This window comes from Hypomesus transpacificus, chromosome 14 (genome assembly GCF_021917145.1).
Source record: "Hypomesus transpacificus isolate Combined female chromosome 14, fHypTra1, whole genome shotgun sequence".
NCBI classification, from domain to species: domain Eukaryota; kingdom Metazoa; phylum Chordata; class Actinopteri; order Osmeriformes; family Osmeridae; genus Hypomesus; species Hypomesus transpacificus.
Genome location: NC_061073.1, coordinates 13,283,404 through 13,304,749, shown reverse-complemented (window position 1 = coordinate 13,304,749; position 21,346 = coordinate 13,283,404). Strand labels below are relative to the sequence as shown.

General features: G+C 42.2%; 1 protein-coding gene across 7 annotated transcripts in view; it reads left to right on the top strand.

Moving 5' to 3' along the window:
• plekha7a (pleckstrin homology domain containing, family A member 7a) overlaps nucleotides 1–21,346 on the top strand; it is a 53,322-nt gene that overhangs the window by 355 nt on the left and 31,621 nt on the right. For 4 of the 7 annotated variants that reach the window (XM_047033450.1, XM_047033451.1, XM_047033448.1 and 1 more), the window contains exon 3: nucleotides 102–159. In XM_047033450.1, the coding sequence (XP_046889406.1) occupies nucleotides 102–159 (58 nt within the window). Of the gene's footprint in view, nucleotides 1–101; nucleotides 160–8,648; nucleotides 9,288–16,314; nucleotides 17,154–18,501; nucleotides 18,590–21,346 lie in introns of those variants that run through there. The other 3 variants (XM_047033452.1, XM_047033454.1, XM_047033455.1) reach the window with 3 other exon arrangements.

The following is a 21,346-nucleotide window of genomic DNA, read 5'->3' as shown; positions in this document are numbered from 1 at the left end:
CTGCAATTGACTTATTGGAGGAGATCCGTGTTCTGTACGTTGTAAGACATATAAGCTTCAATCGTAAAACTTTCAAAACACCTTTCACTCGTTCATTGCAGACTTGCCTCGGGGATGGGAAGAAGGTTTTACGGATGAAGGTGCAAGCTACTTCTTAAAGTAAGTGTTACTTTTTGATACCAAGGTAGATTTACCTGAGCGCACCACAGAGCCGTTACGGCAGGTAGTAGAGCTAAACATGGCTTCACTTGTCACTCCTGAGAATCGTAATTAACACAGAGTTGTTTGTGGATTTAAAGGTAGGGGCACTAACCCTATGACCGTAAATTAACCTATTGCCTTCAACACAATCCTGATGCAGTCCATTGGTTGCAGCTACATTGCTTTGCACAGCCAAGTTTATTGACTCCTCACAGGTTCAAAGTCTTCAATTGCCAACTTACTACACATGCTTGTCGAATTGGTTCTTCATGTATCTTTCGATTGTTTGTCAAAATCACCATTAGAACTGCAGTGAACCTTTAGAGGGCTATTACTGCATATAGATTTACACACTGTTTGGAGAGATCATATGTTTGTCTTATGTGTCTGTGGATAGTAAACGTAATGCTATTAATGGGATTTATTACTGCACATTTCACCGGAGAGGAGTATTTGTCCAGTCTTTTGTGATACATGTGCTGTTATTAATAGGGAGAGATGGCCACAAATATTTTCCTGCCTAAATGTTTGATAAACTAATCATTCGTCTGAGTCTGTTTTTATAAAGCTTCCAGCCAGACCAAATAATTGCCTTATGAATGAGAACCTTATGAAGAAAAGCAAGTGAAAAGCAAGTGAAGTAATAACCCCTTAAGAATCCAATATCCTATTTGAGTGGTAGGAGAACAATTTTTCTAAAGGTTATGTTTATGTAACTTCTCCCAAAGGTTCAAGCAATGTCTTCTGAGACCACTTTTGTTTGAGTATGTTTTTTTTTTTTTTTTCCTGTAGTGAAAGAGCAACACACTCTCCACTCTCTCCAGTGGAATGTGTTTTTCATTGTCTTTGGACGCTCGCAGAGGTCCTAGTGGCTAAAGTTGCTTTAACAAAAGACTTTGAACTTGAGTTGCATGTTTCTCTTCAACAGGGTGGTCTGTCAGACTGTTGCTTCTATGTTATACGAAGGCAAAGGGAATAGAGGAGTTTATCCCTTCACAAATGTATGTTGTTTTTTTATAAATAGATACCCGCTCAGTTGCTTCTCCATTAATGGTCACATATCATTTGAAGATCATAGATTTGACAGTGTCTGGCTGGAATTAATCGATTACAATCCAAAATCTTATTACACTAACTATTTATTTGATGGTATGCTGGAAGCTTGATGATGTGCCACGTTAATCTCCCTGTTAGTGCCCACACTATAAAGTGGCCTTTGTGAAATCCAGCACTGGAAGGTTGGCAATTTTTGGTGTTCTCACAAGGAGCTAATTTATGGCCTACTGTAAAACTCTGTTAAGCCAAATTCCTTTGTATGTTTCAGCAGACCATATGTCTGAGTTGGCTTGTTGAAAGTCCTCAGAACTATGAAATTGTGATTAGATAGCACAGATACAACTACGACAGAGTACATCCTCATCAGCTAAGTTCAGTCATTTAAGTGCTCACTATTGATCTGTAATGGTGGATAGGAGGACTAATACAAGCAAAAAGAGGCTAAGTGGTAGCTTCTCATTATACAGCCTATAAACGTCCATAAAACAGAATATGGTTTACATTAGTGTCCTTGTCACAGTGCAATTAAACTTGTATGTAGTGTGTACTACCCAGTGTAAACATACACTAAATATATATTTATCTTGTGGAACATCCTGTAATTCCACACTGCAATCACATATTTGCTGCCAAGCACTGCTCTGATCCTACTCTGTTCTTTCATAAGGATGTAGGAAGGCTCTCCCTATTAGTATATGATACAATGTACATATAATGTAATTATAGACTATTACTAAAAACTTGAATTGCGGGTTTATCTAGATGTACATGTTACTAGGGGTGCACAGACACTTGCACACTTATGAACACTTGTGCATGCGCAGCTTGTCTGTCAATGTGGAAGCCCCTGTGCCAGGGAGCACAGCAGGATCAGAGCCCTGAGGATGAAGGAGGAAAAACCTGGGGATCAACCCCTCAGAGGAATGTCCCTCAGCCCAACTTAGATGGGATCTGCCGGGAGGATTGGAGGAGGAGTGCAAGAGGGAGGGGGAGGGAAAAGAAGGGGTGGTGGACATGGACTGGCCATTCTGCAGGAATCAGCTGGGCTTGAGCAATACATGGCTCCATCTGAACACATGGCTAAATTAAAGCAATGGGCAAAGAGTATTTCCTGATTGCATTCACCTTTTTGTATGGCAGACACTGTACATTCGCAGCCTGAACAGTTATTCCAATCCAGACTGTTTATTTATTTAGTAATGTATTCATATTTTATGTCAAGCTCAGATGAAGCTTCCAGGCCATGGGTGTTTGTTGCACTGCAGGAACATTACTGTGTTCCAGGAAGGATCATTGATGGGGATATTTTAATGACAGCATCTTGAACCTCTAACAAGTTCAATTCATAAGCAGTTTACAATGAATGTACATTCATCTAAAAGTTGGTGTTGCAAGTTTCCGACACACAGATCAAACCTTTGAACAAGTATGTAGACACAAAGCACTCACTGTGATAGATCTTATTTTATATAATATTATTATTTTACAGATGTTGTATATCTTAGTTTTTGAAAACCCTTGTTTAATTTGATATGTATTGATTATACTTGAATAAAAGGACTTGAGTTTCACTGAGGACAAGGTCTATATAAAGAGGCTGTGTTGCAAATTGCAGTACCATAGTTAGTGGTCCTTTCAAGGACCACAAGATTTGGCTATGACTGTGGAGAGTGCAACCAGTGTATTAGTACAATACACTTCACCAGCCACATTGAATCAGTCAGTCAGGCCAAAAGGTAATCTTCACCTTTGTACTGATTTGCATAGCTGACATCTTAGCATTAGCAAACAAGTCAAGTGATCCAAAAAACCTTGAGTTACAAGACTAACAAAACCGCTCCCAGGAATGTCATAAACCCTGCGTCTTTTGTTTCTGCATCAATAGAGAGGGCTTTGTTTTTAATTTGGGACCATGGCTATCTAAAATGTTTTCTGTGAACAAAATAAGAGAACATTTTGCAAACAGTAGCTTTTTATAACCCATATTTTCCATTGCTCAACTCAGCTAAATATAGAAGTTTTTTCTTGTTCCACATCCATTTGTAAAACTTCAACATTGTTTGAGAAATGACAAAATCAGGGTAAATCTGGCTTCACGGCTGTCAATCTGGATTGTGATGTATTTTGCATTCTTAGCCACTCTCACTCAGTAAATAGTCTATAATCTGTTCAGGACACATTCTGTCACTTTTGTGACTGTTTTGTGACTGATTTACAGACTCCGAATGTGTGAAATGATTAATGATACTCTCCTCCTATAGCATTGGCATAGAAGTCACAACATATTTTCAACAGACATCATCCAATAATTTTTTATGCAATTGTTCAAGTTGCTCTTCATGTATTCTGTATGAGAAATTTGCTTGCCATAAAATCAATGGAAAGTACCCATAGCTGTCTAAGGAAAATCAAATGCAGGTTTGCCACAGTTTGATCTCTGTTTTTGCTGAAGGTGGAGAGTATGGTTGGAATTCAGGTGCTCTCTGCAGACGTTATTCACTGCAGGACACTCTGGAATTATGCCGTAAACCTACGGATGTAATATCTGAAAAAAGTGAAAAGGAAATATGGAAAGTGGAAATATGACTGCCTTTACACCAATACACAGTTAACTCAGCTGCAACAGTACTAAGAGTTGTATTACTCTACTCATGTGCTTCTCTGGAGGTTAAGTCATTAATGATTCATCCCAGTCTTTTAACTCTCTCTTGAGAAAAAAGCTGTACAAGGAGTAAAAGTGTGGGGGCTACCATCGGATGAAGAGGGAGGGATGAAAAGTAGTAATAGGATAGAGTGAGGGGGTAGAAGGACTGGAGTGGAGAGCAGGTGGGTACCTAGGGTGAGTGAAGGAACCGGGGGAGGGAGGAGATGGGCTAGAAAGTTAAGAGTAGAGAAGAAAAGGAGAAAAATGAGAACAGAGGAGAAAAGCAGTGACTCACTGTTTGTGACTCATTCACTCAGATCTGAAGTGTAGGGCTCAGTTCGGGGACTGAGCACTGAGGCTGGCTAATTATTTATCAACACGTGTGTGTGTGTGTGTGTGTGTATATGTGTGTGTCTGTATATATCTGAGAGGGAAGTATGGAGAGGGAATGGATTTCATTGAGTGTGTGTGTGTTTATGGCTACTGTGCATGTGTGTGTGTGTGTGTGTGTGTAGCTGAGCTAGGACTTGGTTTGTTCTGGCTCATTACCTCTTTGGGCCTAGCTGGACCTGGGCACAGTCACTGATGAAGGAGGTGTGGCCACAGGCATTGACTAATGGGTAGAAAGTACACAGCAGGGAGGCGGGCCTTTTCGTTTGCCCCAAAATTGTCTTCCAGAAGGAGCTTTTCCAGCTGCTCATTGGTCAGCTTGCTTGATGATGTCATAGAGTATGTCCTTCAGTCACCTTCTTATTCGTTGAGTCTAAGATGATGAGGTCTTATCTGGTCTGCTGCTAAAGGAAGTTAGGTTGTGAGCAATGGAAATGAAAAGGACAAATCTCAAAGAGCCAAAATAATGTAGAAATTAAGCATTAAATCACTGCAGGCTAAAAGCTGAAAGGAACGCTGAAGATTTCAAAAGGTTCTCAAGGCCCCAGGACGGACTTCTTCATGGCATTGAAATACATTTACAGACAGGCTTCTGGTGTGAAGGATTGTTACTTGAATGCATTTTGCAGTTACAGTGAAATGTAGGTGATATTAGGAACTGTGTTCACTGCAGCCCATGCTTTGGAACATGTCCTCCTTATTTAGTCATTGAAAGAAGCCTACTTCACTAATCACTTATAGAAAGAGTGTGTACTCAACGATTATAACAGGCTTCCTCAATGGTTGCTTTCTATGCCTCTAAATGTAGCAAAAATGACACAAGTTCTCAACTGCTAATGTTTATAATATTATACAGTGATGGTGCAATATTTGTTGAACATTTTGTTGAACTAGGATTTTAATTGACTTTGATTATAACCACAGCTTTAAGATTATGGTTTAGCCTAGAGATGCATAATCAAACCAGGATAATGTTTAAATAAAAGAACAGGCTTGTGGTGACAGACAGTGAACTCTCTTAACTCAGACTGCTACACTACTCCTTATACAAATTCAATGCAAGCATAGTCTCAGTTTTACTTCAGAAACCAGAAGTCAGTTCTATTTTAAGGTTGTCAAACAATTGACACCCCATTGGGACAAACACTGACATAAGTGCATTCCAATGCCAAAGCCAAAGAGAAAATGGCACTTGAGAAGTTGGCCTGGAAGAAATTGACGTGCTCAATTATAGCTGGTTCTAATCAGTGATGCTTTGAGTAAACTAATTGTTTTTTTTTTTTTAAGTCTGTGCAACTAGTCCAAGATAAAGTTCAAGCTCTGAAGACTGTAACCACAGCTACAGCTGAATGTCTGTCTGAATTTGTATGTATATAATTATATACATATATATTTATAGAATGTCAGTCTGGATAACATTATAAAACAGTACAGGCTGTTTAACACACAACTGAGCCCCCCCAAAAAACAGGTGAGAAGAACAGCAGCAGTGTTTGCAGCAAGGTGTGTGTGCGGTTGTGGGTTTGTATTGGTGGACAAGTACTGTATATTTGCATACAATATGTGTGTGTGGACCCTGTTCCGTAGGTGCCTGAGCGTGTAGTGTGCATATGTAAACATAATTTACTGTTTTCTTTGATTGCTTAAAATTCATGGCATGTAACTAGCTCTGTACCTACAGCCAGCTAACTGGCATGTTGCTGTATTGAAAACTCTTGGGGAGTTGGGGAAAGCAGTCAAGAATCCCTCTCTAATGATCTCTCATTGATTTTCAAATATCTATTTTATACTTACCATTCCCTCAGTCCATTTTGGATAGGCTTTTGCAAAAAAAAACTAGCTTTGTTATTGTGCTCGTCATTAAAGGCACGGTAGGCAATGTTGTTGAGAAGCACTTTTTGTCATATTTTCCTAAATAAACTTCACATCTTGATAGCAACCAATACATATAAAGGTTTGATGGTAATATGAAATTAATCTGACATCTCTGGGTGTCGCAAGACTATAATAAACCAATCATTAAGCCGTATCCTGACTAATGATTGGACGGGCTATCTGTCTGTCTGCCTACCTACCTACCAGCGCGCACTCTGCCCCTGCATTCAATGCGTGTTACTATAGTTTTGTGGGAGTGGCTTTGAAGGAGGGGGTGGGATATTTTGGTTTGAATGTGTCAAACTGAAGCTAAAATAGCTAGCTTCGCAAAACTTGCCCAACCCAGCTTTAATTCATCATTGTTGATCATTGCCGTGAATTGTTTGTCCAGCCACATCTGTTACAAAGATGCGCACATTTTTTCTTTCATCCAGACAGAATTTACCTTTGTTCTTCTGCTAACAAGGTTTCAAATGAGTCTCAACTGTAGTGCCATTGAAAGAATGTTTTTTTGTTTAGTTTTTTTCTCAAAAGAAATGTGGAGTGGCCTCTAAAGATAAGCATTTCCTCTTTATATGTGTGTGTGCACAGACAGCATTGTGTGTTTGTGTTCGTATATGTGTGTGACTGCAGTCACAAAGCCCAGATGTCGAGGGAGTGGGGAGGGATAGAGGGGCTTTTATTTCACAGGTTTACCCCCTGTCTGTGTCTGTCATGCCACCTATCAAATTGCCATGGTTACAACTGCCTGTACACTCTGCTCGCACAGACTCAGTGTGAGTGCTCTTTGGAAGTCCTCTCAGACCTGCCTCTATTCTGACATCTGACACTTTCAGGGGCTAGTCAGTTTTCAGCCCTTTTAGGTAAAGAGAATTTTGAATCACTCTCACAATATCAAACCTTACGCAAGATAACACATCACAGGAATGTTTTGAAACAACACATATCAAATAAATTAATTTAGGAAAGTATATATTATTCTAGAACAACAGCCAATACAGTCAGTGGGGATTTGCTGTCTGTGTTGATATCGGGCAACATGTACATCCCATAATAGTCAAGCTGCACCACAGAGATAAGACCCATGCAGCCCTCTGCTGCGACCCTGTCACCATAAACTTCTCTGTTAGATGTTCTATCTGTGACAGTGTGTGACAGGCCATCTATACTTGATCACCAACACTTTCATTTTGACTTTAGCTGTGATATTATTGATGGTTAGCAGCATTTGTCTGTTAAAAAATCAGGATAATCTAGACCAATGGTTCTGTGGGGAGGTGTTCCTACTTCATTTGTGAATGTTAAAAACTGTGTTTGCTCAAATGTCAGTTTACTGTACTGGCCTCTACAAAATGAAGGCTATTTTATCCATTCGAATGGATTTCCTGATGCCATATCCAGTTCAAACAGCCTTTCGTCCTCCCACTAGCTCTGTCTTATTAAAGGTCACTTCTACTGTAAGTTTATTCCCTACATGAAATGAAACAAAACTCTTTCCCCTGGCCTCTTCCCTCTCTCTCTTCTCTCTCCCCTTTCTTTCTCCGTAAAAATAATGTGTTCAATTAGCGGGATTTGAAACTGCAACCTATTGATCTGCAGTCAAATGCTGTACCTCTGAGATATATCTAACCCCTTCGTGTGTGTCCCCCTCTCTCTCTCTCTCTCTCTCTCTCTCTCTCTCTCTCTCTCTCTCTCTCTCTCTCTCTCTCTCTCTCTCTCTCTCTCTGTCTCTCTGTCTCTGTCTCTCTCTCCCTCTCTCTCTCTCTCTCTCTCTCTCTCTCTCTCTCTCTCTCTCTCTCTCTCTCTCTCTCTCTCTCTCTCTCTCAGGAAATCCTCTCTCCTCCTCTTCTGTAGTTCTCTTTTTTAGTTTGACCTCCTGACAAACTTTAATGCTATTCCCTTGATGTAACCAAGGCAATAAGGTGCTCTTTACAGGAAATCACCTTGAACCTGCAAGTATTTTTTGTTCATATCCTTTCATGTATAAATGCTTAGTCGTTTCTGCTAAAAACACGTTCAGATGTTTTGACTCTTGAGCTTGAATATAACATACATCAGTTAACAATATACCGTAAATAATCCATAAAAAGATGATCTGCGACTCTAAGAGCGGCACAGAGACAAAGAATGGAGAGATGAGTCACACAGGAAACATGTTTTATGGAAAAGACAGGACATGTAGAAGCTGCTTTTGAAAATGAGACACTAGTCCAGTCATCTCATTTCGTCCACCATGCGTCCTCATGCGGCTTGTGAATGATTCACATGACAAACCACCCGGCCTGACGGACTAGGTCCTCCGCCAGTTCTTCTCTACATGGCTGGTGCCTGTAGACAACAACAGAGGCGTGGGGACAGCAAGGGGGTGTGTCCATACCGGACAGAGCGGAGGAGGACTGGCACAAAGGAGGGATTGAGGGACAGAGGGAGGGAAATGGAAAGATGGTTGATCCAACGTGTGAGGCTTAAACATCTGGTTCTCTGTGGGAGACAGTGGGCATTCTGTCACTGTGACATAACATGTGACATCCAACAGGCCCTGGGCACAGAAACATTAGCATTTTAACTGAGGGGGCTATCAAGTCAGACCCTGGGACAGACAAAGAAAACAGAGAGAGAACGCACGAGCAAAAGAAGGACAGAGAGAATAGAGGACAGACACTGCATAGGACAGAAATAGAGGGGGAGAGGGAGAGGGAGAGAGAGGGAAACGGAAGGAGAGTCAAACAGGGAGAACGAGTACAAACAAACTGTGGAGAACCAAACAAAAGGAAAGAAACAGAGGGACATTGAAAGAAAACTCCACTCAAGTTGGAGGAGGACTAACATCACAGTGGAATAAATTGAGAAAAGTAGTCAGGGAGTCAGGGACTGACTTGGACACATGGACTAGAAAGAGAGACAGGTGATTGTGAACTTGGCAGAGGAAGACAGAAGATATGTAAAGACAGCGTGTAGTCTAGAAGTACTGTTGAAGGATGGGTACCTGTTTTGGCTGCGACCCCAGCCGAGACTCGGGTCATGAGCTGGTTCCTATCAAGCGACATGCCACATGGCCCAGAAGAACCAAGGCTGTTGCAAGTCTAGAGTATGTCTCCACTACCTGGGACTCCATGCACAGGTCAGGGTGAACACTAACTTTGACAGATCTAAGTTCTGCTGTACTTACTAAATGCACGACTTGTTTGTCGCTCTGTATATAATCATCTGTTAAAATAATAAAATGGAAATGTGATAAATGATGTCACTTTCGATACCAGTATTGCAAAACATTAGCTACCATATGAGGGTATGATCGATCTGTTCCATGTCAAAATGCTTTTTCTCCAATTAATCTTGAGGAGCTTGGTGCATTAAGTGTGAGACGGCTTGTCGCATTGTGGTTTGTTTGTTTTTGTGGTGTCAGTTTTGTTGGGGGGGGGGGGTGGGGGGGTTCTGGCCTTTTGGTTCCCCTGCATGCATGCGCACGCCCACACACATTCACAGTAAAGGCAAATCCACCTGCAGTATTTACACACAAAGTCAACTGTAGTAACACACAAATGAGAACAGTCACTGTGTACAGGCACGTATGCACAATAACCCCATCCCTTTTAACACACAAACACACACTCGGTGCCTGCTTAAAGCAAATATTGGATTTATTCTTTCTGACAGGAGGCATATGACAGCTTGACAGCTTTACTAGCATGCTCAGCAGTTTCCAGCCATACTCAGCGAGCCTGTAAAACAGGTGGCTATGGCTTCTTACTGCAGGATGAGCCATATAAATACTTTACCAGTAATAGGAAAAACAGACTATTATTATGCCAAACTGCCATTCATCAATTCAATTAGCTAGTGAAACTGAATGAGTGAACTCCTAATTGTCACACATATGTTTCAGTGCTGTTTGCACATGACAATGACTCAGTTAAATGACATAGCGTCATGATACCGGAAACGGTAGTGTTTATCTCGGATTCTCTCCAGTTGCCTGTCGCTGTTTAGATGGATAAAATTCACTGCTGCTCTCAAGCTGTGCTAAACCAAATAGCAGTGACTAAGAACCAGATGGATTCTGCAGATGCCAAGGTTCTGCAAGAGCCCCCAGGATCAAATTGAAATTCAAATACCTGTGTGGAAGGGAATCACATCACACCAAACACAACTCTTTTGTTGAGTCGACTTAGTATGCAAACGTTGATGTAAAGCACAAAACCATCTCTCTCTGGATGCTGCTTTGGACTCTAGTGAAGACCATGCCAGAGTGAGCTGTCATAGTACTATTACATTTAAGTGTGTCATGTATTCTTTATGAAATAGAGTAGGTGGAAATGAAATGCAGAAAGCATTTTTTTGTCAACACACAACACCATGAGGCTATGAAATGCTGGCTTTTGTGAATTTCCACATCAACCTGAAATAATGACTGCCTTTGGAATGGCCTTTGGAATGAAGTCCAAATGACTGCTTTTAGCTGTCATGTTTCCATTTATGCCCTCTATTCAGAGCTTGTAATATTCAATTTCGCTCCCATCTGCATCGCACATTTTAGACAAGAGGACATGAGTAACAACTGGTTATTAAAGTACTCAGAACTCTGACATTGCTCAGACAACCCCTCTATCCACTGCAGGGTATTGCAACATTTCTGTCTGCACTGGTTCAACTGTGTTGCTCTCCAAATGGCCACCAGGAGCTGCTGTTGACTTTTCAGGCTTCCCATGCAAACCCGACCCCCCAAACCCCCCCCCCCCCCCCCCCCACCCCCCCCGCCCCCACCCCCCCAGACTCAGGAGATGCACCTCAGATCAAAATGGCTGTATGTCACAATTGGGCTTGGTTGCCCGGGTCTCCTTTCAAGACACCAAACAGGAGACATTACAAGCGCTCCTGTGTAGCATTTGATGTCGGTACACTTTGTTCTTTCGAAATGTCTTGCGTGATCTCAAGAGAACCTTTTCCTGTCACATCCATTCGGAATCCGTATTGGGAGGGGAGGCTGTTTTCAAAAAAGGAGACAAAGTGAATTATTCAGGGGATGACTTGAATCTTTCCCCCAGCTGTCGTTTACGTGATGATTGTTAGCACTAACTGTGGAGGACATGTTTTTCATCAACTTTCCTTGCCTGTGTGTCCTGTCTGTCTGCGATGCCTGGTCTAGAGTGTGTGGGGGATAATGGGGGGGGGGGGGGGGGGGGGGTAACTGTCGTCACTCTATTCCCAAAAGGGTTTTAACCTGGTTAAATGTCACATTTGCTTAAGGCTGCTCAACTTTGCATCTTAATGAGATGTGTCTGGTCTGTGGTCTGTCAGGCTTGGATTCTGGTGTCTTTGTGACTGTAGTATCTCATAGGAAGAGGCACACTGATGTCTTCAAAAGCGCAGTCTGTCAGTCATACACACATCAGTTACTCTCTACGTTTGTCATTCAGACTCATTCAGTCTGTTACCTGATCTGTTGGTTAAACAGGTCCCTCAGTCAGTTACTTAGACAGAGGAAGACATAGCGACTAATCAGTCAGTGTTTAGTTCAGACTGACAATCAATCAACCTCTTAGTCTAATAGTCTGTAAACCTGTCAGTTTATTTATTTACTAGTTTGTTTTCCAGTCAGTCAGTGACTCCGACTGTGCAGCCACAACTAAGCCCTGTATGTTTGACTGAATCAGGTTGGGGGGAAAACACAGTCCATTAACAAAAGGACTACTTTTGTCCTGTTCCCTGGGGTGTATTGTAATGGTAAACCTCCCTCTCTCTCACACAGTAGCAGCAGCCAATAGGATAGAAACTCTACCCTGTGCTTTAGGACCAGTTCTGGTTGCATTTGTTTTGTGCGTATTTGGCCTTTAACCCAGGTAAGGGTATATATTTGATTGTGTTACTTGTGACATTACTTGATGATTCCATTTCAGCCTATTCATTGAACTCAGAAATGTACAATGCAGGACAGGCATCCGTGAATGTGACATACAGCTGGTCTGGGTAACCTGGGATGCATTCTCTAATATGTATGTAAACTGCTGTTGACAACATTTATTGTGACGCTTTTTGCCTATCAGTCTCAGAATTGCATATGGCTGGCATATTGTAAACGCACGTCATGAATGGCCTTTAATAGCCAGTTATTCGATTTTGATCAGACTCAGCAAGTCTATTGAGTGTATGTGGGGACATTTAAAGCGTCCGTCCAAAACGTCCTCAGTGGTTCTGCTCTACCAAATGAGCTCTCATTAAATGCTCTCCATTGACCTTTCACTGTAAACGATGTGACATTTAGAACAATGGGAAGCTCTGATAGATTGCAATGTTGAGAATTTACTCATTCCGTTTTTCACAAAAAGGAGAAAATAGTTTGCGGATTTCTAAGGTAGTTATTCCAAGACTAGATATATTCACTTGGGCATGGATACAGGGATTTTGAAGGTCTGATTATGACAGCAATTCAAACTGAGTTAATTATAACACCAATTGTCTGACAGATATATTTTGCTGCGTCTATTATTCCATAATGGCATGCAGACTGTGGAAGTTTTAATGGGTTAAGAAACTTGAGATAGTTCACATAAACCCCTCAAAAAAAGTTTGGAAACGTTATTTTGGTCGATTATTCCTCCCCTTCAATAATACCAATTGGTATTGTATTTTATATCATTGGAAAACCTGATTAGTCACTTTTACAACGAGGTACAAAGATCGTGCATTCGTGGAATGATGCCCAATTTCTTTTGCCAAAATCCTCTGCAATATTATTTTCCAAAGTTTCCAAACTTTTTTGAGGAGTTTAGTTTTGTCAACTGTTTTGTTACAGTATTGCAGAAATCACTACCACTGATGAACTTCAGGTTATTCAAGTCTTTTTATCAAGGCAGTCTGGAAGGTGTCTGAAGAAATCAAGAGGCACCAATCACATCTCCACAGAGGATGATGGATATTTTACTCCTGTCATGAATATCCCCTTAGATCTGGCCTTTCACCCGACTATGTAGAGTGAAGGTCTGAAAATTGACAGGCAATATTCACTAACAGTCTTACAATGTTGTCATACAGTATGTCACCATGGTAACATAGAGTTTAGCTTGATAACATGGTAAGTTCAAGAAGAGAAAGCTATCCATTCTAAACATTTCATTTGTGGCCCGTAGGCAGATTGAGCCACTGTCATCCTGACAAATGAGATTTGTTAGGCTCAGATGATAATGATCAGATGGAGTATATTAAGGGAGCGTCAGTGATAGTGACTTCACTGACAAACCCATTGTCTCGGTTTCTGTTAAGACCCCGATAGATGTTAAGACCAGTCAATCTTGTCATAGGGACTAACTACCATGACAGCATCTGATATCCAAATGAGGGATTTTGATGATGTCCATTTTCCTCATCCTATTTGGCTGCTGATTGCGTGGTCTTCGTACACTTCAGTTCTTTACAGTTCTTTACTATTAGAAATGCCCAGCAACTTTTGACGACTTAAAAATAGGCCGGACCTTGTTACTACGAGGTGTGAGGTGGGGGTCGGCGGTCAGGGTGTTGAGTTCGATCTTACAAGTCGTTGAGGAGTTGGACAGCTGATAGAGTTCTAACAGCCTGTCTTGTGGACTGGGAGGTGGTGGACAGGGAATGTAGAACTGTGGTTCAACGGTCCAAGATACTCTCAATCTGTGCACCACATCAGTCTGATGAATTTGGGAATGGTCGGCAAGCTCTTGCTAAATCATTCAATCCATGTATAGTTTCCAGCACTTTCTGTTTCCAGTTTTCTTTCTTTCATGCTTTTGTACATTTCCGGCAGCAAACAACAGGGATGTCTGTGTTCAGCACCTGCAGGAGTGTTGTAATGGGTCCTGTTCTGGATTTCTTGTAATTGTTCTGTCATGTCTGTAGAGATGGATGGGTACCTGGGCCTAAGGGCAGCACTGTTTCAGGAGATTACTCTCCTGAGGTGTATTAATAGTAGGACTGTGTGTGTGGGTGGATGTCTGTACAGTGAAAAGTCAGATTGAAGAATCTGGATCAGAAGCTCCTGAGGGAGACACTTACTGCAACAACATACACACACACACACACACACACACTCACACACACACACACACACGTTTCCTCAGACATCCTCACACTGCAATGAATGAAGTATAAACTTGAAGTGCTTTGGTATACTACTTATACTACTACGTTATTTCTCAATGAGACCTAGTTTGTTTAACCTTCTCCTATTAAAGTTTATTCCGCTCAGTTTAACAATTCTGGAGACTGATTACTTAACAAGGCACTACAAAAGTCAAATTCTCAGGAGAGCTTGAGCATTAAAGGGCCAGGAGAAAGAAAGGAAAGAGCGAGATGAGAGAAAAGGTAGGATATGAGAGAGAAGTGGACTCAAAGAAAACAAACGAGATGGACTGAGCAAGAAATGGCAATGAAGATTAGATTGAGAAAGGAAAAGTGAAAGGGAGAACTAAAAAAAAAACATCAAAGTTAAAAGGGAGTGAGTTGGTGAAAGGAGATCTGACAGTTTTCTAGGGCATTCCTGAAATATAGGGCTGGATATAACCTTGACAAGCAGGCGGGAGTGCAGGAGAGGAGAGGCCTCATCCCTCTGCCTCTAACCAGTCTCAGCTGTGTGGGTGTGTTTGGGTTTGTATGGGTGAACATTAGTGTGTGCGTGGGTGTGAGAAATACTTCAGACCAAAATGTATGTGTGGTTTTCTCTCATGATTGTGTGTGTTGGCAGACTGAGTGCACAGGTGAAGCCAGTTCACCTGTTTCTTGACAGATGGAGAGCAGAAGAGAGATTGGAAGGAGAGAAACCGAGTAGAAAAAGGGAGAGAGAGAAGAAGGAGAGAGAGAGAGAGAGAAGAGAGAGGAGGCAGAGTGAATATGGCAGTGAAAGGAGAATCGGAGGGAGAGAGAATCAGGCCCTTTCCTCTCACTGATGAGATTGGTCTGGAATTGAATTTCATAGAAACAAACAGCAGGAGACATAAGTACCTACCTCCCTCTTTCTTTCCCTCCCTCCCTCTTTTTCTCTCTCCCTCCCAGTTTCCCTCCATCCTCCTCTCTCATTCTCTAGTCTCCGTGGAACAGAAGCGTGACATAAGCACCCAATTAAAAACGAGACAGGAAGAGACCCAGCAAGGAGCTGTAACTCTTCTGCACAATAAGAATGAACTCTGTCTCTCTCTCTGTCATGACGCATCCAAACATTAGTTGTCCTTGATGGGAGACTTGAATCTAATGACCTAACTTCCTGTTTCGGGTGACAATTCTGGGCTGCAACGCTGTATGATTCCATGCCAAAATGATACAGTCCTCTGGACATGAACACAGCAAGTTTATCAGTTCTTGCTAACATTAGCTGAAAGGTTGAGACCCCAAATCCGATTTATAATGTCATAGTGTACCAGGAGTAAAACATACCTATGCTACCTTATGACTCACAAAAAACACAAAGTAAAAGTTCAGAATAAAATATTCAGACTCAAACCATATTCAAACTATAATTTAGTAATATATGGATGTTGGTGACTGCTGCCACATTGTTATGTCAGTGTCAGGGATTTCACTTGACGGTTTTATTCCTTAGTAGGTCAGTGGAGTAGTCTACATCTTGGGAGACATAGCAGATCTCTGTTTAGCTGCACAGAGGTGACCTCTTACCTGCAGGCTTTATTTGCTGATTGGAGGGATATACTGAACCTTCATGCTCCTGGCAGATGGCCAACGTTACCAGTAAGGTGAGCTAGTAGCAGGGAGTAACGTGTCTGGATGAATTTTCTGTTCAACAAAATGTTCGGTTCAATTTTCGAATCCGCTTTCTTGCCTTACCTCTCTCTCTCTCTTTTCTTTTCTCCATCAGTCGAACCGTCCACTCTGTTTTTACCGTTCACTTTCGCGACACCACACTCCCCCTTCCCTCTCCCAGCAGTGCGTATGCCTGCCTGTGAGCATGAGGTGGGAAAAGGGGAGCAGCTTCTCTCTGTCTACCTCCCTCCCTCTCCTTCTCTCCCTCCCTCTCCCTCTCTCAATCTCTCGCATGCTCTGACACACCCTCTCCCTCCCTCCCTCCCTCCCTCCCTCCCTCCCTCCCTCCCTCCCTCCCTCCCTCCCTCCCTCTCTCACTCTCCCTCTCTCTCTCTCTGTCTGTGTGTGCTCAGATGTTAAGTGGCGTGCAGTGTTGTTATGTCATGAGGCTGGAGAGCTGGAGCGGGAGAGAGATACTTGCTTCTACCGGCTTCGAGTACCTTGCAGATACATTAGATGCTTAAGAGAAGAGATGGATTACGGCACAGGAGATGAAGAACTATGATTACATGCTTTTAGTGTCTGGGTACTTTGGTCTGTGTTGACGTTTAGAGACACAACTAATGTCTGTCGGAAGAAATAGTTGCAGATACAGCTCAGCAAGACTTTGAAGATTTTGAAGATTCCAAACTCAGGATGTACTGCTCACCTGGAAATTAATGTTTGAAAGATTTTAAACTGGAGAAACAAGCTGAGATACAGTATCTTGGACAAATTGCTTTGGACAGTGAAGGTATCCATCTGAAGGACATGGAACATGCGTAACGGGCCAGAATATTGGGGCCAGACGCTGGATAGAAGTGTTAGTTCTGTAATGCCAAAGGGGGTTTGACCGAACCATGTGTGACTCTGCATAGATAGTGGTTGAGGGGGCTGTACAGGTGTGTCCAGAGCAGACATTCTATCCCCTCCTTCCAAACTTCTGATGTTTCTCCTCTTCCCCCAGTCTGCTGTTTCACTTGACGTCAAGTTAGTTCTTGCGACTCTCTCCATCGCTTCATTTCAAAGGAAAGGCCACAGAAAGACGGAGCAGACATAATCTATTGATGTAACCGTCACTCATCCGAGACCAGGTCTGTGGCAGGAACAGCAAAAACAACACGCAGCTAAACCCAGAGGGGAATAGCAGATGGACCATGTGGAGCCAGACAGGATACTGCACTCACATGACTCACCCTGGACATCCCTTCTACCATGCGCCCTGCAGGTGTGTATACTGCAAGTCCTCTCTCCATACCCTCAGAGTATCTAACTCTCTGGGAGAGGATTATAATCTGTCCGAGTAATGTGGGTCAGTATTTGTGGCTTTCTTGTGTACTGAAGTACAACTTGTGTTTTCGACCTATAAATCACTTAAGGCAAAACATGTTTGGCACTGTTAACTCTTAAATGTGTGTTTTAGTGTACTGCACTTGACGCACTGAGAACAAGGGAACAGATTTTGCTTTTGTTAAAACCAGACAATAGATATGGTCTTTTGGTCAGCTTGTCATCATGTTATTTATGTAATTTCACAGATTTGAGGTGCTAATTAAATGACTGGAATGGCATGGATCACAGAGAGGATATGATATAATACCCTTTAACTAATTGGTAAACTTTCCTCCATATCAATTGACCATGATGAGGTTGAGATTGTATGGGTACTGCAAGTGAAATCAAATAAAGAAAGCATTCTTGGTCATTTTGGTTGTTCAGGTTCACCCCCAGTATCACATAATGACATGTATCACACTGTTGCGGATGTGACGGCACACCTGTCTCAAATGAACACTATCCATCCCTACCCCGGAGGGAGGAACAGCCCCTACTCCTCAAGTCTTCAGTCGTCGCCTTTTAACATTTCTTGGCCAGAAATTGTAGTTGTTTATAGGGGAGAAATTCACCAAAAATACCCCAAATTCTATTTTCTTGTATTTTGTGAAGGACTTTTATTGCAATCTTTCTGGAATCTGAGTTCTTTGATTTTGGGTTCTACAAGGCTATGAGGCTCTAATGAAATATGAATGCATGCTGACGCGGAAGTGTGCACGTTCATGTACTATCATGTGTGTGCTGGGTTAGTGTGTGTGTGTGTGTGTGTATGATCCTTGCTGTGGGGGGGGGGGGGGGGGGGGGGGGGGGGGGGGGGCTTGATTGGAGGATGACTCATAGCTCCGGTCTCACAGGCACATCAGTTACCTGTGATAGCACTGGACTGAGTTATTGACTAAAAGAGCAAACCAAGGAAATAGCCTTCAGCTCGAATTCCACTCCACTGTTCCAACAGTGGCAAAAAACATTCTTATTTTCAAAAAGGAATGTTAGTTTGTCAAAGGGAGACTAGTTTAACAGCTTGTTGAACTAAAACTTGTTTGGTAGACTTTGAAAGTAACATGACCTGAGAGGCAGCACTGGTTAATTATTGGCTCAATTGTCAATAAAGTGGACGGTGACACAGATCGCCTCCACCCAGCTTGCACACCCTGCTGGCACTCTCTCTCTCTTCGCCCCTCCCTGTCTCCCTCCCTCCCTACCCCCTCTCTGTTTACATTCAAACATCCAAATGAGGAGGTATTACTGGATGTTTGAGGAAGTACTTAGCAAAGTCTCCTACGCTTGACTTAAGCTACAATGAGCTCTACCCAGGCATAGTGGGATGAGGTGAGAATGTCTTCATCCTTGTGTTGTGTACGTGTTGGTATTATTGATAGTATGCTTGTGCTTGCTTATAGATGTGTATTTGTGCACATTGCGGTTACATACACAGGATACCTTGCTGTTTCGATTGTTGTGTGGTAACATGTTTATGATAACAATAATATCCTTGTGTACTACCTCGCATTTCTCACAAAAAGGGACAGAAGTATTGTGTGTGCTTTTATGTGTGTGTGCGTGTGTGCGCGTGTGTGTATGTGTGTCAGGAGGCTAGCACTAAATGGATTGGTCTGTTGTCACAGCAGGGGTGTGTAGGGAGCAGATTGTCTTGGAACCTTTGCTCATCCCCGAATGTCTGTCACCACACACACAACCACACACACACACACAACCACACACACACACACACACTACAAACATACACGCATGCAACCACTCTCACTAAGGCACACCATTTCCACCCTACATCTGGACATGACACAATGCAAGATTAAGCAAAGGCAAGGGATCTCAGTAAACTGTAAATCTGATGTTTTGACCACAGTGTCACCATAATAGCCCAGTAATCATATCATATCTGTTCACAGGAACTGATGTATTCATTTGTGCCTTTAGCTGTTTAATTGGAATGCTGCTGATCTGGTTCAGAAGATGGCAGGGCTGACAGTTGAGGTGGAATAAGGCTTAAAGGGTTTGAACGAATGTTGGTTGGATGAGACTGGTGTGGGAGTCTTTTGGTTTGTTTGTGTGGACTAGACACACACACATACAAGTACACAAAGACCAGGGATCAGTAACCAAATATGCTGGACAGAGAGAAATTGAAACAGAATAGCAAATAACTGTCCAGGGAATGCTTGAAACAGAATCTGTCATTCACTGTCCATGTATGTAGCATAGTCATGCACAGTGCAGTAAGGCAATCTAACACTACTGAGGCACTGTTCTTTTTGCATATGCTGAACCATTTTCACTGCGGCCTCACCACACACATCCCATCCCAAACAGTAATATTCTCCCTGGCGCCGTTGGCAGTCTAATTGCATGTCTTATTTCCTCATTTACGAATAACAAATTACCTTGTTCAATATAACTGCTTGGTAGCCCCAGATAAATTGTTTCAGGAAGCACAAGAAGAAATGATTTTGCACCAATGTAAGGACACTGAAAGTCCTCAAAAAGTTGGTGTGCTTAAAAAGGTCCCAAGAGCTTTACTGACGAGTAATCTGGCCGGGCGTGCATTTCATTAGTTCTCATTCGTGCTGTCAATGGATTGAGAGGATCAGGGGGGTGGGGATTGAGCTCAGTTGTGGACATGGGTCATTAGACTTCCAATGAGATGAGAAGAGATGAGTCGATTTTGTAACCCCCCCCCCAAATGTCTGGATTCTCAGTAGTGTGTGTGTCAAAAACTTTGAGGCATAAGGTCCACACTCCAGAAGGAAAATGCTGGATCTTCTTCTGTGTATCAGAGTGAAAATCGCTAAATCACTGCCTTTAATGAAGGAGAACTACTACGTTCTTCCAGGGTAGACGTTTTGCTTTGCACATAGCTTTTTTGGAGGGAACCGGCGATGCTGACCACCTGCTTAGGAAGTGTGTGCTTCTGCACTGGTATCAGGCCTGAAAGGTAGGATGGAAAAGTCCCAACAATGTTTGAGCACAATACATATCCTTGTGCTGTCTGTGTTTTTTTTTTTTTTACAACTTAATACATAGCAAATGTTACTGCTTCATATAGTACCAGTACATATGGAGGATGTCTTGGTGTATTTTTTGTGTAAACATAGAATGTGCACTCCATGTGATGTTCAGAAAGACGATGTGACAAGGGGGGCACTGAGCACCTTGCCAAATCTGGCACGCTCTGATGATCAAGCTGTTGCATTATGTGGATAAATATTTCTCCAGCTTCTTACAAATGGGATGTAGCAAACACAACTGCAGTGAATTCTTCTCAACCCACATTAGAAAACCCCAAACAATTTGAATTTTCCTCTGAACCCCAGAGAACAACATTGTGAGTAGGCTTGAGAAGAAAAGAAGCAGGTCAGTCCTCCCCACCAGCTTCAGTGGGCAGCCTGCATTCAACAGGACACATACTTGGGTATAATGTGCCATTGTTTACACACATTCTGACACAGAGTGGGTGGTGTGCAAAATATCAGCCCATCTACGCTCGTTAGTTTCAGTACGGCAATTGATTAGAAATTGTGTTTTATTAGATTGAAAATAATAATATGAAGATCAACTAACGAGTAAGCTGAAAATTTGACACATCATGACTGTGTGTATATTTGATTTGCTCGGTTCCAAAACGGGGTGATCCCATCAAAGAAGATTAGCACATATATTAACTGAAATGAAAGTACAATTTCATATTTTTTCAGTTTGGTAATTTTAATAGGAGGATACATTTAGCAGTGTTTCAAATGACTGTTCGATAATTTGTCACTATGGTGACATTTAAATAATGCCTTTTGAAATGAGGTAACAATCTAATTAGTGGACTCTCACAGTGTGAAATAAACATGTGTGTGCATGTGTGTGCGTGTTCACATGTTTTAAGTGTTTTTGAAGATTAAACCAGACATGCGTGAATGCTCAGTGCCCAGTGTTTCCACCTTCGAACTCGCCATGTGGGATTCCTCTGGAGTCTTTGTGTATCTGGGTGGAGTTAATTCGTGCCTTCTCTGGTGCTGAAACTCTCTGTGTGACTTATGACTCATGTATGGTCAGATGGGAACAATGGTAGCTGCAAAG